The 15,629-nt window shown below is 32.5% G+C and overlaps 2 protein-coding genes across 3 annotated transcripts; one reads left to right on the forward strand and one right to left on the reverse strand.

Moving 5' to 3' along the window:
• The first annotated feature begins 68 nt into the window (after positions 1-68).
• On the forward strand, positions 69-1,494 carry LOC110997513. Of its 2 annotated transcripts, none has more exons than XM_022265701.2 (3): positions 69-392; positions 475-664; positions 754-1,494. In XM_022265701.2, the coding sequence occupies exons 2-3, from the start codon at positions 500-502 to the stop codon at positions 1,138-1,140; spliced, it is 552 nt and encodes a 183-aa protein (XP_022121393.2). In that variant the 5' UTR covers positions 69-392; positions 475-499; the 3' UTR covers positions 1,141-1,494. The 2 variants fall into 2 exon arrangements, with proteins under 2 accessions (XP_022121393.2, XP_022121392.2); XM_022265700.2 differs by having other exon boundaries at positions 70-392; positions 493-664.
• A 308-nt stretch (positions 1,495-1,802) lies between these two features.
• Positions 1,803-15,485, reverse strand: LOC110997511 (post-GPI attachment to proteins factor 6). Its single transcript, XM_022265699.2, has 4 exons — positions 15,020-15,485; positions 14,641-14,889; positions 5,502-6,653; positions 1,803-5,097 (listed from the first exon to the last, which is right to left on the reverse strand). Exons 1-4 carry the CDS (start codon positions 15,303-15,305, stop codon positions 4,376-4,378), a joined length of 2,409 nt encoding a protein of 802 aa, XP_022121391.2. The 5' UTR covers positions 15,306-15,485; the 3' UTR covers positions 1,803-4,375.
• Between the last annotated feature and the right edge of the window lie 144 nt (positions 15,486-15,629).

Consider the following 15,629-nt stretch of genomic DNA (forward strand, 5'->3'; position numbering starts at 1 on the left):
TGAAAGAGAATAAAGGTAAAACAACACCGGTCACTTAGGTTGACTTTGATAGATAACAACCTAGAAAATGACATTTTATTATTTCAAGACGCGAAGTGCCAGCTGTTCAATGTTTATTGTTTTCCTAGTTTAATGTTTTGACTTCTTGTTGATTTCCGTTTAAATAAAACAACATACCAATAACCAAAGTAGTGTATGGTATTTAGTATTTCTGCCACAGGGTTTAAGTTAACTTGTGCATATCACAAAGCATAGTTCTATGTAACTGATTAGAAATTGGTCACAAGCGTAGGCTTGAGTGATATGATCAGACAAACAAACACAATCACCACAAATTAAGTTAAAACAGTGACCTATAATCAAGTTATATAATTAATAAACATCTAGAAACGGTATTTATAATCCCATTTGATTAAAGCCTTCCCAACAGCATGCCCTTAGCTTCCTTTATTTAATATTTACATTTTAATAAAGTCTAACATGTTTTCAAAGGTAAAATATGTCACAAATAGAGGCAAAGTTGAAAGAGTATAGAGCACTTAGAAAACGACAACAGTTTATAGATAATATCAAACAAAAATTGGACAACTCTAAAGATAAGCTCATTAACTTTTTAGTTTCAAAATCAGTTGAAATGGACAAAAAGCAAGAAGAAGTTATATTGGTATGACACCCTACTCAAGTTGCCTGTTAATTTTCATTGAAAATTGCCTACTAATCAAACATATTTTAATACTTAACATTTAATTTCAGTTGGAAAGTGAGGAACATCCACTAAATAATATCTCAAAATCTGTACTTGAAGATACAGTAGATTTAACATCAGAAACTAGTGAAGTTGAATATAATGAAGAAAATCAAGAATCATGGCGGTATTGTATGCTAAAATGGTCAATATATGGTGTTATTTGGTTAACCTTATATATTATTTTTCTAAATCTACAGTTTGGTGCAGTATTTTTTGTTATATCAGTACTTATTGGTATTTATTTAAATACAAGTACAAGACCTAAAAGGAAAGGTGAAATTTCAGCATATAGTGTTTTCAATAAGAATTGCAAAAGTATTGATGGTACACTAAAAGCAGAACAGTTTGAAAAGGAAATTAGATACGGTGCTGGAACTGTTCGCTCATTTTAAGCAAATTGTATTGTATTATTTTTATATGTTGTATATTATAAATTAATATAAATAAAACTAAATAATTTTTTTTAGGTTTTAATTATCACATAAATATCTAACAAGACCTATTTTAATAATAACACAAATAACAATTCAGTAAAAGAAACTGTATGTTGTAGATTTAAAAAAATATGGAAGTCAACTGTGTCATGAAACTTATGGTAGTGTTTATAATAACTTTATTTCCCAAGAGAATCAGAAAACACTGCTTACTAATAATTATCATACTATAGCAACAAATATTTTTTTGTCCAAGAAAAGCTTTATGTAATAACTGCTAGCTAATAAATAGTATGTAAATGTATGACAGGCAACTTAGGGCTAATAAAATCTTTAATATATAAAAAGAAATAAATGTCTATTTAGATAAAATGGAAATTTACACAGATAATATTAGTCACAAAAACAATTGAGCATACTAAGGAATTTGACAACTCATAAGCTAATAAATGCATTCAAGAATGTCATAATTTAGAAAGATCTCCTTGACTAAGATACTAAAGATATGCAATTTAAAAATAAACTGAGAAAATGTTTTTATAAGACCAATGATTGTAGGATGTTAGATGACATATTATGATGTTCTCTCATGTGATTTTGAGGATAAAATAATAAAATTGTCACCTTGTCATCAATTATATATTTTATAAATGCAAAACTATGAACCAGGTATCACTCGACTGTATAATCTAAATAGGTTTTTAATTCTTTCCTATAACATGCATCAAAATATAAAATTTTAAAATGCCAAGTTCCAGACAATGCAATTGAGCAGGATAAATTCAAGTCTTGTGCATAGTCTTAATTTTCAATTAATTGCATATACATGAATAGCATGATACTTTCATATTTTAATTATATATCAAAATTTATAATAACCTTATTGTATAAATGGTAATTAAACAAAATTATTAATAGTAAAACCCCAACCAGATTTGAAATGAGCTGCCTAAACTATTTTGACAAATTTTAAAGGGAACAGAATTCTTTGTTAAATAATTAATCAAATAACTATCGAAATCATACCATAGTTTATAATGATAGATTTCCGTGTTCAAGTACGCAAGTATTTCTATAATCTCAATATATGAATAATACTGATTTCAACTATTAGCTTTTTATGCACATTTGATCTACATTTTGTGTTCAGTTTCTTTTAAATGTAGCCTACACTGTGAAGTAGTGAAGTGTGAATTTGTGAAGTATAAATGTAAATAAATATTTTGATATAAGTTACTTCCAACGTTATGGCGTGTTGGAGAAAAAATTTTTTTTTCGTAGTTAATTTTTTTTTTTTTTACTTAAAAATAAAACATTTACGCCTTGATTCTTTAACTACTTGATGACAAGTCTCGGGCTAATCCTATTATATTATTGAAGCACGGCTAAATTTAAAATCTAGATATCTTTGTGTAAATGTATTACTTTACATTTAAAATTAGTAATATGTAAATAATAGATGAAATTGAACAGTATAAGGCACCCAAGTTAGCAATTGTAAGTCGGAACTAGGATGAACCCTGATATATATGGAAAAGAGTTCAAAATACATGTTCTTATCTAGAATGCATGGCATTCCATGTAGTATAATCTCAATGTAATAAGATACATAAAAGTTACCTAGTATTTTTGACGGTTTAAGGATGAGTATTGAAATTACTGCACAAAAATACAATATGCTTAAAGATATCTATAAAATTGTATAATATGTAACATAAATTTATTTAACAATTAAACTATATGGCAATTCCGAGCTGAGTAATAATAATGCGGGCCGGAAAACCACCGGCTTCTTTAGAAATCAATCAATTAATTATAGCACACATAGTTCGCGCAATCCAGTTTAATCGTCCAATTATGCACCGATATTTACAGTAATTGAGCGTGCCAAACACGTTTACATCTAACGTGACAAAGGCATGACTCAGACAAACAAGGCGATCAGCGACTCAGTCGCAAACAAAACCTACTACCGATGTTTTATCAAACTCTAACAGCCATAGACAGATGCAACTTAGCACAAACATATATTTAAATTGTGTAGTTTTTGTAATAGACAATATTTTTATTTGTGATTTGGTACTAAACCGAAGCGCAATTATAGAATTCGTGTGAAGAGTAAAAGAGAATATAAATTTGTTTGTCACGACGCATGTTTGTCACGTAGTTTACCCCGGCCACAAAAAAAAACTTGTTCTAGTGTATAATAAATCTATATACATATGTACTATTTTATACTTTTATATATTGTCGTATGAAAGTGTATATGATACAATATCACAATAATATTTGTTTGATGTTTTTGCATTGACTAGGTTAGTTTTCACTTCTTACTTATAACTATTATAACATTTCAAATGGCATTACCTATTATGCTTACATTACTATGATTTATATAAATATCAAAATCGTTTCCAAAAGACTCGTTTCGACCAAATAAACTTTTCTTTCAAATGTTGTGATTTGTTCGTTTTTGTATAACATCTTCTCTGTTACACTATTTATAGGTGGATATTACCAATACTTACAATCAGTAGGGCCATGAACCATTAAACAATTCAAAAAATATTATATTTAATAAGTCAATAGCATTGGTGATCAAGTTAAGTTGTTGAATTATTGAATCGTCAATAACCCTGATTGTCGTAGCTACAGTCGACGCATTTTAAACTGAGTCGTCGGTCAAAAACATTAAACGATGTGTGTGTGTGTGTGTGTCGTGTGGATGCGGCTACTGACAGTAGGTCTCAGGAAATACCACGCAATGCTACCCGTCAACGATAATTAACTCGTACGCACTCTGACTCCTGATAGGTCGTCACATAAGGGCAGTTCTTTTTCTATAAATATAAGATTTTCGTTATGACACTCAATACTAACGCTTAATTATGCAAAACGCCCAATGGAGAACTTATTTTTCTATGTGGTTTAATACATAAATATTTAGCATCGTACCTATCCCTTTATCGATATGCACCTCTAAAATTCTTACGTACATCTTTTCTCCATAAGGCCTATAAGTGCGAGCGAGACAGACTATATGATTTCTGACCCGAAGCCTCAGTTCAAACGAGTCGACTATAGTAGGAAGTTTTGGTATGATAGTAATCATCATCTTCTATAAACAAAAACGTTTTGCGTATTTAAGATTTAGATTAAGATGATAAATGAATTTGGTCGATAATTAAATGCATTAATGATTCCTGACTCTCCTAAAAACATTACAAATCGGCTGCCAGCAATACCCCGAGCTCGGAACGAACGGATTCATATCATCCCTTTTCACATCTGGCAACAGAAATGCAACACTAATCGCTATAATCATATGCCATATAGAATGTACTATTTTGTAATTTTGTTCTGTCTGCAAAAACGCGTAGCAGACCAAACCAACTGAGACTAGAACTATGCCAAATGGCAGGTGCCTAGAATAATACGTCTTAGGATAACGCATACAATGCGTCTTACTATAGTCTGTATACCACGACGCTAATAAAATGGTAACACCGATCGCAACTGGCAACAAAAAAGCAACAAACGAATGCATGTTCCACGTGGTCAGGAGAGCGATAAGGATCGCTCCAGTTAGCTGAAATGTTGATCTGAGTTTATCACCGATAATGCTCATAGCCAGAAGAGTGACCCAAAAAGACATTAACCCGCAGTAAAAATCACCAAATTGTAGGATGTTCCCCCTTATAATACAAAGCGCAACTTGCGCAGGCGCATCACAAGCGTGGTAGAACGTTGAAAACACCATCGTAAACGCATACATCATGGCTTCGGTGTAGTAGTATCGTATGCAGGCGACGTAAATCGAGAACATGAAGAGAATGTTGCTAAGTGTCAAAAGTAGTATGGACACTAACATGTACACTTTACTGTCCATTCTTGAATCGTCTGAGCAGTCCCAACCTAAAATTTAATAAAAACTTATTAAGAACTTTCATATTTTTTATAAAATATGTGTAGCTTTTGGGTATTTTATAATAAGTGCTGTCCAGTAGTTTAATATGCGAGATAAGATATAAACTATTCGAACCCTGGGATGTTGTCGTAGATAATCTTCAAATCCCAGCACATAATGATCACCTAATTGGTTATAAAAATGTATGAAACAGATTTATTGTTTATAATCGTCTCAGGGAGCACGGGGTACGTCCATTTCTGTTTGAGTTTCAAAAAGTCTATTAAAGAAAATTAATAATTGATTCGCCAGAAAAAAAACTATTAAATAAATTGTGTTTCTCATATAAAAATATATTTAGATGTAAGAAAATTATTATCACGCTACATAAAACGAAAATTATTCAACTCACTTCCATATCCTGCTGAACACGAACAGTATGACATCACCATACCCCCAAAAGTATTCAATCCACAGTTGCCATGGTTACTGCACCTGCCATTTAGACACGAAGTAGACGATATAGACAAAACTATAGTCGCATTGCACTCGGTTTCACCTTCTCTCGTTATATTCGAAAGCGTGTTCGATTCTACAGAGCTGTCTGTCTCTGAAGTTGGAGAGTCGACGTAGTATTTAGTCCCGTTGTCTGAAGTTCGACAGGGGCACACAACTTCGTCACAAAACAGCCTAAACGTTAAATACCAGTTCCCACTATCCGGATAAGGGATAAGAATTTTCTCGTAAATCGACTCTGAATCCGTACTATTTAAAACAAACAATGCTGGCTGAACTCTATCATTAAATTTACAGTGTCCAGTCTTCAATGGTATACTAGGATGACCAATGTCCATACAAATCACGGCCTTGAAGAATTGGTTATCCTCAGTAAACGCTAGCAGCGAGCCCTTTTTCAACTCTCTCTTATACCCCATATAGTATTTCAAACTCATCAAGAGACTAGCTTCAATGGCTAATGTACCACCGATATCAATGAACTGGTTAACTTTAAAACGTAATGCTTTGATTTCATTGGACGTTAGGTTTACCAGACTGGTTGAATCTTGTAAGTCTGTGGTGGGTAGGCCATAATCGAATGTGAAAAATCGACCTTTATCGTCGCGCATAAGGTCTATAATAGATTGATCGGCGGGTTCATCATATTCTCTGAGGTAGTAGGATTCGCAGTCTGCTATATTTGAAGTGTTACCAAATATATTTTCGACTTTAATATAATGCCATGAGCTTGGAGAAGAATCGAATACGATTCTTTGTATAATATTCAGTCTTGGATCAAAGTTGCAGTATATTATGTAATTTTCCTGTGACGGTATTGAATTTGGTTGCACTTGGAATGTTATTTTTGAATCATTAGCTGCGGTGTTAACTACGGTTATGTTCAGACTTATAGGATCTATACTATCTGTGGACATACATTTATATAATGCTGGCAATTGTTGATAATCTATGGTCAAAGTGTTATAGCAGTCTATTATTTCAATTTTCTCTTCCTTTTTAACTTGTAAATCCGTGTACAATATTGTGTGGCAATCAGCAACTAAACCTGAAAAAGTAGAAAAATCACGCTTATTTATTTGTATCGCTTATAAAATTACGTCAGTACGAACAAGATTAGGACTTCGTTCTTATAACGTTAAATAATTATATGCTTAATATTATTCGCCACAAAATTTCGCTAGGTTATTTATTTTATTTATTTATTTATTTATTCACACTTCGTTGCTAGAAAGAAACACAAATAATACAATGTATATAAATTACAAGGGATGCAACGGGCGGCCTTATCGCTAACAAGCGATCTCTTCCAGGCAACCCTAGCAAGAAAAGAAAACAATAAATAAAAAAAATGATGAGTGCAAGAAGTGCATAACCAGAAGTTATATAAAAAACAAAATATATTTATATTAATCTATAGAACCTCTAGAGAAAAAAAAAAACAAAAAGTAAAAAGTGCACATGAATCATGATAATCCAATTCAAGATCGGTTAATGATTATTATCATTAATCACGCACCTTTTCTATTCTAAATGTGTATGTAAACTTAAGCACATTCATTGTAACTTAAACCAGAACCTTATGTAAATGCATTTATGTAATGTATCTCTCAAGGAAATACAAGGAAATATGACATCACAAATTTAACACACTAACACATACACATCAATTACATTAGAACTTAAGCAATATATCAAAGGAAAAGACTAAAGAAACGGCCACAAAATAAACAAATTACTAATATTAACTAATAATATAAATAAAAACTAAATAGATAAAATAACAGTAATAAACAAAGAAAAATTCAAAACTTAAACCACATTAAGATTTAAGAGCCTGCAAAACAAAGTTACGGAATGTTGGTAGACTGAAAAACAAATCAATATTTTCATCAGCGTTTGTAATAAAGTTGTAACAGCGAGATAGCCTATTCACTGAACCATTAAAATTAGCAGATAAGCGAGCCGTAGGTACGTATAGTAGACTTTTAGTTCGAGTTACTCTAGGATTACAAAGAAAGGAAAATTTTGTAAGAAGATTAGTGTGGATATTAAAGTTAAATATTTAATATAAATAAATTAGATCAAAGAAGTATCACAGCGTATACACAATGCAACGGGAAGAAACCTAAACTACTCACGTATTCCTGGAGCACAACCTACTTATGGACTTACATCCTGTACCTATTTTATAATTAATGCTCACACATATAACATAAGAGCTATAAGTTATATACTTAAATACGATAACTTGAGGAAATATTTAGAATCTTAAAAGTCAAAATCTGTTATAACGACATCGAAGGGACGTTTTATTTGGTCGTAATAACCGATTGTCGTAAGAGACGATGACGTTGTTATTAAGTGCCCAATAAAATATTCAGCACCTCTGATTCTGGTCTGGTATATTGTTCTACATTTTTAAAATCACACCCAACTCAATATAACAAACTGTTTACTGTGAAAAGATATTTAAGAATGCCGAGATAGTGTTTATAGAATCTAACATTGAAACATACAAATATAGAACTGAACTATAGCATCTTGAAACAAAGTTCAAATAGAAAATTGTTATGTTTATTTTATTTTCTTGGCATCGTGCCCAATGCATTTGAAGAAAGTGGTGTAATAATTTTCACCTTGTAAAAAAAACTTAAAACAACGTCATTTCAAACGCTTTGTATTAAAACAATGTGTGCATAAAAATTTAATAGACTGTAGTAAACAAATAAATAATTAAATAGAATTGGGGACGTAATATGAACAACACTTCGTGAAACCAAAGACAAATTGTCTTTGCTTGAACCAATGGGTCGCCGATTAAGACGAATAATTCCAACTCACAACTTTTTTTTAGACATTATCTTTCAGTCTTAATATCTACATCAGGTTCGAATTTTGAAGACACAACGATTATAATTTATTAGATGTATCTATTAAAATCATCGTCATATAGAGTTACCTACTATTAAAAGCTGCCTCCACGAACTTCGTTTCGCCTTATGATTTTTTTCTTAGCCTACCTTTTTAGTAGCTAATTACGGAACATTTTGCTATGCTAACACATAGGGAATATTCGTTTTTAAAAATAACAACCTAAGTGCTAAATAAAACTTTTTTAATTTTTTAACTTTTACTCTCCAAAAAACCCTTTCTCAGAGTTTAAGGAATAAATAAATAATAAAACAAAACCTACTCGAATTGGGTCAACCGTCGACATTTGAATTTGGCAAAATATTTTGCGATTCATTTATTTAGACTATACATAAATCAATCTTACTGCAACATTAATGTTGCAACTTAACAATATTAGACATATAAGCCATTGTGTATCCTATGCAAAAATTGAATCATTAGTCTATCCATAAGTTCACATTAGTATTTTATTTGATTGCTAAGAGGACACGAGGTTAACGTTTGTTAGACACCTACGACAATTGAATGGAGTCCGCGAAGTAGGTCGGAAGTGGTTACAATCAAGGCAATATGCGCAACCGACAAATTGAGCCGCAATGCATGAATGCAGTGTCGGCTTAAAGATTATATTTTGTACCTATATTGTCTATGAATAAACTATGCTGTGGAAACCAGTTACCACAGCATAGTTTATTCATAGACAATATTAATGAGATAATTATTAGTACCAATTTAGATACATTAAAATATGATGGACTACTATCTAAACTAAAGCAGAGGGCTAGCCTGCTTCGACAATAGAAACAAGTAGATTTCTGAATTGGCTATTTCATTAGATAATTTTAGAGAAACGGCCTTCAAAGTTATTTGTATTTTGCATATTGGACATGCCTAACTGCCTAGGTCTTATAGGTGATCCGAGAAAAAAACAGTGTTTTAAAGAAGAAGAGTGTTGAAAGAGCAGTATTGGCCTAGTGGCTTCAGCCTGCGACTCTCATACCTGAGGTCGTAGGTTCGATCCTCGGCTGTGCACCAATGGAGTTTCTTTCTATATGCGCATTTAACATTTGCTGGAACGGTGAAGGAAAACATCGTGAGGAAACCGACATTTCTTAGACCCAAAAAGTCGATGGCGTGTGTCAGGTACTGGAGGCTGATCGCCTATTACATTTAAAAATGATCATGAAACAGATTCAGAAATCCGAGGCCAAGACCTAAAGAGGTTGTAGCGCCACTGATTTATTTTTTTAAAGAAGAAAGGGTTATTACATAGTTTTGCTAGCCTTTTAAAATTTTACCTTAGGAATGTTTACTGACTTTTAACCGTTTCTGATCAATGAGCGTTTCCTGCCGCGAAGTCATGTCATCCGAGGTCAAAGCGGTATACAGGCTCATAAAACATTAATTTATTTAACCAAATAACCTTTAATACTAACATTACCCATCTTAATATATATATTTCTTGTGTGCGTGTGTATGTGACTGAACTCCTCCTAAACGACTGGACCGATTTAGACGAAATTTTTTGTGTGTGTTCAAGGGGATCTGGGAATGGTTTAGATTCACAATTTTGTCCGCTGGACAATGTTTTTTTAATTAATTTTCAATTTATTAGTTGTTGTTGATTTTGGAATGTTTTACATTGGATCTGACAGACGGCGCTACCATCGCAGTGTCAAATTTTAAATAATATTCGAATTTTAATTTTAGTCTGTCCCGAAATTTAAAAAAAGTTTTGTTATCATTGTGTTATATCGTGTGTGACCATGTGCTGGATCGTTAGATATTGTCATAACATTTGAATAATAATTTTCATCAAAATGGCTTATTAAAAATTGAAATTTTGAAATTAAAGACGTGTAGACAGGACAACGTCTGTCGGATCCGCTAGTTTGCATATAAAAAATACAACAAGAAAAAGTAGGGCTTACTGTGAAATAATATATTAATACCCAAACATGGATACAAAAATTAGGACAGTATAATACAAAAGGTATTGGTAAAAACAGGTATAGATTACCATTTGAGCAAGGCTATTATATGCCTTTAAAAGTATTACATCTATATGCATTGATATAACCACAGGGCCCGTTCTAGTATTACGTAAGATTTACTGCAATTTATCTCTCCTTCTTGACAGCAAAGTTTGCGGAGCTCTCAAAAATAATACTACAAAAACGTATTAATTTTTTGAGTCCTCGACAATGCATTTCGTTTTCAAGTAAAGACAATATGTGGGTTATATATGTAACAAAGTAGATAATCACTGTTGGCGTTATCACGAAAGAAAATCAAAGACGTATGGGAACGTTTAAGTGTTACGTAACGAATTTGAGGGGGGGGGGATTGAATTATGCGTTATTGTTCTTATTTTGGACTATCCGATAATTTACACCACAAAAATGGCAAGTTTTAGGTTCAATGAGTAACGAAACTTTTTACTATTGGGTACAGAGCAACTTTAGGGCGCGTTACATGGGTGGGGGGGGGGCTTTTAGAATCTCCAAAACGCACCCTTAGCAATATGCTTACGAAATACTTGAACGGCCCCACACTTGGTAACTTATTGCCTAATGTGTTTACAGTAAAATTCAGGTCGTGACCACAATTTCATTCATATTATAACAAGTCCAAAGCACCTTGAAATCCGAAACAATTGTTATTTCGCCGGAAATCAAACAAAAGGTACTCCGAGCAATATGCAAATTGTATTAATTCACCAACTATTCTTCTGTATTATGTAGCTTAGTTCAGTGGTACAACATGCACTCAAATCAGAGGTCGTGAATTCAAATCACGCCATTGCATCGGAATCCGGTTTCTCTGCGTGTATTTCACTCGCAAGGCAAATATTATGAGGTTTCTCGGCATTTCTTAGACTCAAAACTTGTGATGGACACCGGAAGTCACAATAGTAGTAGTTAACAACATCTACTTGTCTCATAGGTTGTAAAGCCGCTGGATTAAAATCATTAACATAGCTTCAAAATGCTAATGCTCTTCTAAAGGAGTTCCTAGACAGGCCATATTTTCTCAAAAATGTATCAAAGTCAAAAATCATGTATTCATAATGTACATTTATGAATGTCAAAAAAGAAATATACATTGATAATGCTTCTAATTTTACATTTAGTGCCAGTTCTCAAATCAAAGGCGTAGAACGGAAGAGAAGAACTGGCAATAAACACTCCGCCACTCGTATGTGTAGTATCTAGTTTATGCAATAGTCAGAAATATTTTTCGTGAAGCTGCCAGTATGTAAGTAAACTGTATGGCATTTGCAATCGAAAATACTGTAATATTTTTCAGCCATATTATTGCGGTCCTGCTTCACTGGCTATGTGCGTCCCTTTTTCATGCTGCGTGACGACAGGTTTAGCTTTTATTATGTTAGTATCTTTTCTTTGTATCATTGGTCCTATGTCTTATGAATAATGTGATCAAAGTCACTCTGACATACGTGTAGAGCATTTAAATAATTGTTCATAATTAAATAATATCGTCTATTGAAATAAGCTCGAATGCACATTTTACTTCGTTTTTGAAGCTATACATTTTTTGGCGCGTTAGGGAAATAGTATATTTCATTACAAGTGCGGAAAGCCTGTCATTGCAACGAGTTCCGACGAATGTCTACCCGAGCCGAGGCGCAGCCGAAGGTGAGGGTTGACAGTCGGAACAAGTTGCCATGACGGTACCGCACGTGTACTGAACGACTATTTTTAATACAGTTGCGAAAAAATTAAGCAATTTTATTAAACTATTTGCTTTTTTTCTCTTCTGTCTACGGAATAAATTCGTTGCACGTAAATATGTAGCGACTTATATGTTTGCGGTAAATTGTTCTCCGAAGCATAGATTAGAAATCATATATCATAAAAACTTCTATGAATCTTTTTAATAAAACCTTCGTGGTTGGTTTTTTCATTAATAGACATTGTTTTGACAGTTGGCAAAGAGAATGCACGAGTGCGGGAAAGGCAAAGAAAAAGCACGAGTGTGTAATAGCCCTCTTTCCGAACGCTATACCTCCCTGCAATATGCCACTTTTTGAGCAACTGTATTAAAAAATTATTACAGTAATTGTTTACGATGCGCGCGCACACCGTCACAAAAATCTGACACCCTGAAGTTAGCTTCAGAGTTCAGACAACATTTTAATTTTTGTGATATTTTAATAAACTTTACAAAATGATTTGTTATAATAAAACTGTCAATGTATTAAATACTTTTTTTCTAATGTTAGTGTCGCTTTTTCTAGAAACGTGGAATACAATGTTTAAAAAGATTTTTAACTTACTATGCCAAAGAAGTATAACTTCTAAAGCGTATACATAAGTACACACACGATTATTTATTTTGTTTTGACTTTGCTTTTAAAACAATATAAGCGTCTGAGTTTGAGTTCGTACGCCATTGCAGACAAGTGATGTGTATAGACAGCCTAAATGCAAAATAATAAGCCAAATGCTGATGCAGAAATATTGCCGAGATATACATTTTTCAGCCATGTGCTGCATTAAAATGTTTTTTGTATTTTCGGGCACTGATTTAGCCACATATTTAATAACACATCGCCCGTGTAGATGCCCCTTAGTGCTACTAATGTTAATTTTTCCTTAGAAATTTTATCGTCATTAAAGAATCAATATCAATGAGTCATGAATTGAAAAATATGCATCGTCTATTTCCACTGGTAAATGAATAATTCCGCAGTCCGTCAAAGAGGGCATAGATAAGGATTAATGTGATTATTCGGTTTGTTCGCTCGCCTATTGTATGGTCACTTCTTTTTATTTTTTTATTAATGAGGTAAGAATGCGCTTACGCAGGTCCGCGTCAAGCTCGATTTCCTGTGGGGCTGGGTCTACATTGAAATCCCTCTGCTATTCAGAAGGGTAGCGAGACCCTCCCCACTAAAAACACCTCAGCCCTTGACACGCCCTTGATGTGGGCCCTCGGGGTTCGCCAGGCATTCTACCCAAGGTCTATATTGTCTAGTGACACTACTATAGTTAGTAACCCAAAACAACATGGTACATATTCAGAGTTTGTTCTTTTACGAGCTGATTACCAGTCGTTATGCCGAGGTTTATTGACATTTCCTATCGATATTTTTTTCTTACGTTCATTGTGTTCATTGAATTACCTACATAAATAATTAATGTTAAGATTTCTAAAAATGCAAGCAGGAGTTGTGTACATTATTTTTAAAGTTGGTAGTAACTGCCTTATTTTAAACTAAACTACTCGTAACACAATATGTTTCTATTAACCGGATGACTAAAATTATCCTCTTTGGACCCTTTTATAAGCGTTACTAGTGTCTCACCATAGGAATTGTTTCATACAAACACAATTTGGACACAAACCAAAACAACACACAGGTTGTATGTAATGCCACAATTCAAAATACATAAATTTTCATGCAAGTGAATTCACTGTCAGACTTGTATGTAGTAAAATAATAGAGGTTAACTGTCAATCTGTTTATTAATAGAATGATAAGAACTAGTGTGGTAACCCGCAAGTTTTATATAACTGACCAGTGTCTCTACATGAAACAACCCACACATGAAATAATGAAATTGAAACAATTCTTATGACTTGTGTATAAGGAAACACAAGTAAAGAACCTACTTAATAAGCAGGCAAAATTAATTTTATTGCATTTTCCTTTACAATAAGTCTCTAGAGTATTTTTTCATTGAAAATTCAGCTATTCAGCTTCAAAAATAAATGTATTAAATTAGTTATTTGGCTAACAATAAACAAATGACTAATATATTAAGTATTAAAAAAATATAAGTATTTCATTTTTTTAAACTAACTCTGTTTTGAGTTATAACTGTAGAAACTTTTATACAAATATATACTGATATATATAAAGCTTAAATTCTATGGTCCATAACTCAAGTCAATTTTCTTTAGTCTTAAACCCTATCAAATATGTCAAACTTCTCATAGGAAATATTGATTGACAGCTCTTGAAACTAGATTAAGAAGTTTGAGGTTCTTGGATATAGGCCTCAGTCAAATGCAACTTCACTAGGAAAAGTGGTAAACTCATAGTTATCATATACTTTCTATACAAATATTAATATATATTAATTGAATACCTTGTTGTTCAACTTTTTGCCCTCTTGGATCCTGCCATTTTATATAGACTAAGCCAAACCAATAACCTGGCTTTGGTTTATGTATTGTATATGTTTGGTTCTTGCCATCTGATAATAGCTCTATTGTATGTAACTCCTCTCTTGACTGTGGCTGTATAAAGTTTTTAGGAAAATCATAGCCATCTGGATTAACTGCAGGGTAGGAGCCATGCTTGATATTTAGTATAACTTCTTGAGGACTACATGATCCTAAAAGATACAATGTGTAATTATACAAATGAGTGATTGAATTACACAAATTCAAAATATATTAATTATTTTTAGGATTACCCACATAAAGTGTAATTATTATTATTGATAATATTTTTTTTTTACTTACCAATATTATTTAAATGCAGTTCTTCTGATTGAATAGTAAACCGAGCTTCTTCTATGTCAGTTTTTACATGATACATCAACACAGAAACAGTCCGATAACTTCTGAACATAAATACGTCCGTAGCTATCTGCCGGGTAACGAGTTCGTAGTTATCAAGTATTTCTGTACGAGTTTTTGTCAACTGCTCTATTAGTCTCCTCCTCCTAATTTCATCCTCATTTTCCTTTTCATCGTTACCGGCCACAAAACACAAAAGCAAAAAATAAAAACAATATGAAAGTTCCATCTCAAAACATTTGATGTTAATCTTTTAAGAATTGAGATTAACTAATTATCTTATCTTATTATTATAGATATATAAATTATTATAAGAGGACACTTAAAATCATAAGCTATAATTAACAACAAAATTTGTTTAATAATATCTACTATTTTAATAATTAACACGAAGAACGAAAGTAACGTTCAATTCGGAGCTTGATCAACAAAACTGAAAATTCAAAATGACAATGAGATGACGTTTATAGAATTATAGAAGTCAAGTTTTTATGACTGTGGCATATGACAGCTGACAGCTAATAGGACTGAAGTTTGAAGGTCGTGGTAGTGA

This window comes from Pieris rapae, chromosome 11 (genome assembly GCF_905147795.1).
Source record: "Pieris rapae chromosome 11, ilPieRapa1.1, whole genome shotgun sequence".
NCBI classification, from domain to species: Eukaryota; Metazoa; Arthropoda; class Insecta; order Lepidoptera; family Pieridae; genus Pieris; species Pieris rapae.

Bases quoted from the DNA above. Each gene is read 5' to 3' on its own strand.
- LOC110997513 (XM_022265701.2), top strand. From the start codon at position 500: ATGTCACAAATAGAGGCAAAGTTGAAAGAGTATAGAGCACTTAGAAAA. The intron at 665-753 runs GTATGACACCCT...ATTTAATTTCAG, and splicing joins AGCAAGAAGAAGTTATATTG to TTGGAAAGTGAGGAACATCC.
- LOC110997511 (XM_022265699.2), bottom strand. From the start codon at position 15,305: ATGGAACTTTCATATTGTTTTTATTTTTTGCTTTTGTGTTTTGTGGCC. The intron at 6,654-14,640 runs GTATTCAATTAA...CTACTTTTTCAG, and splicing joins GCAAAAAGTTGAACAACAAG to GTTTAGTTGCTGATTGCCAC. The intron at 5,098-5,501 runs GTGAGTTGAATA...ATTAAATTTTAG, and splicing joins GTGTTCAGCAGGATATGGAA to GTTGGGACTGCTCAGACGAT.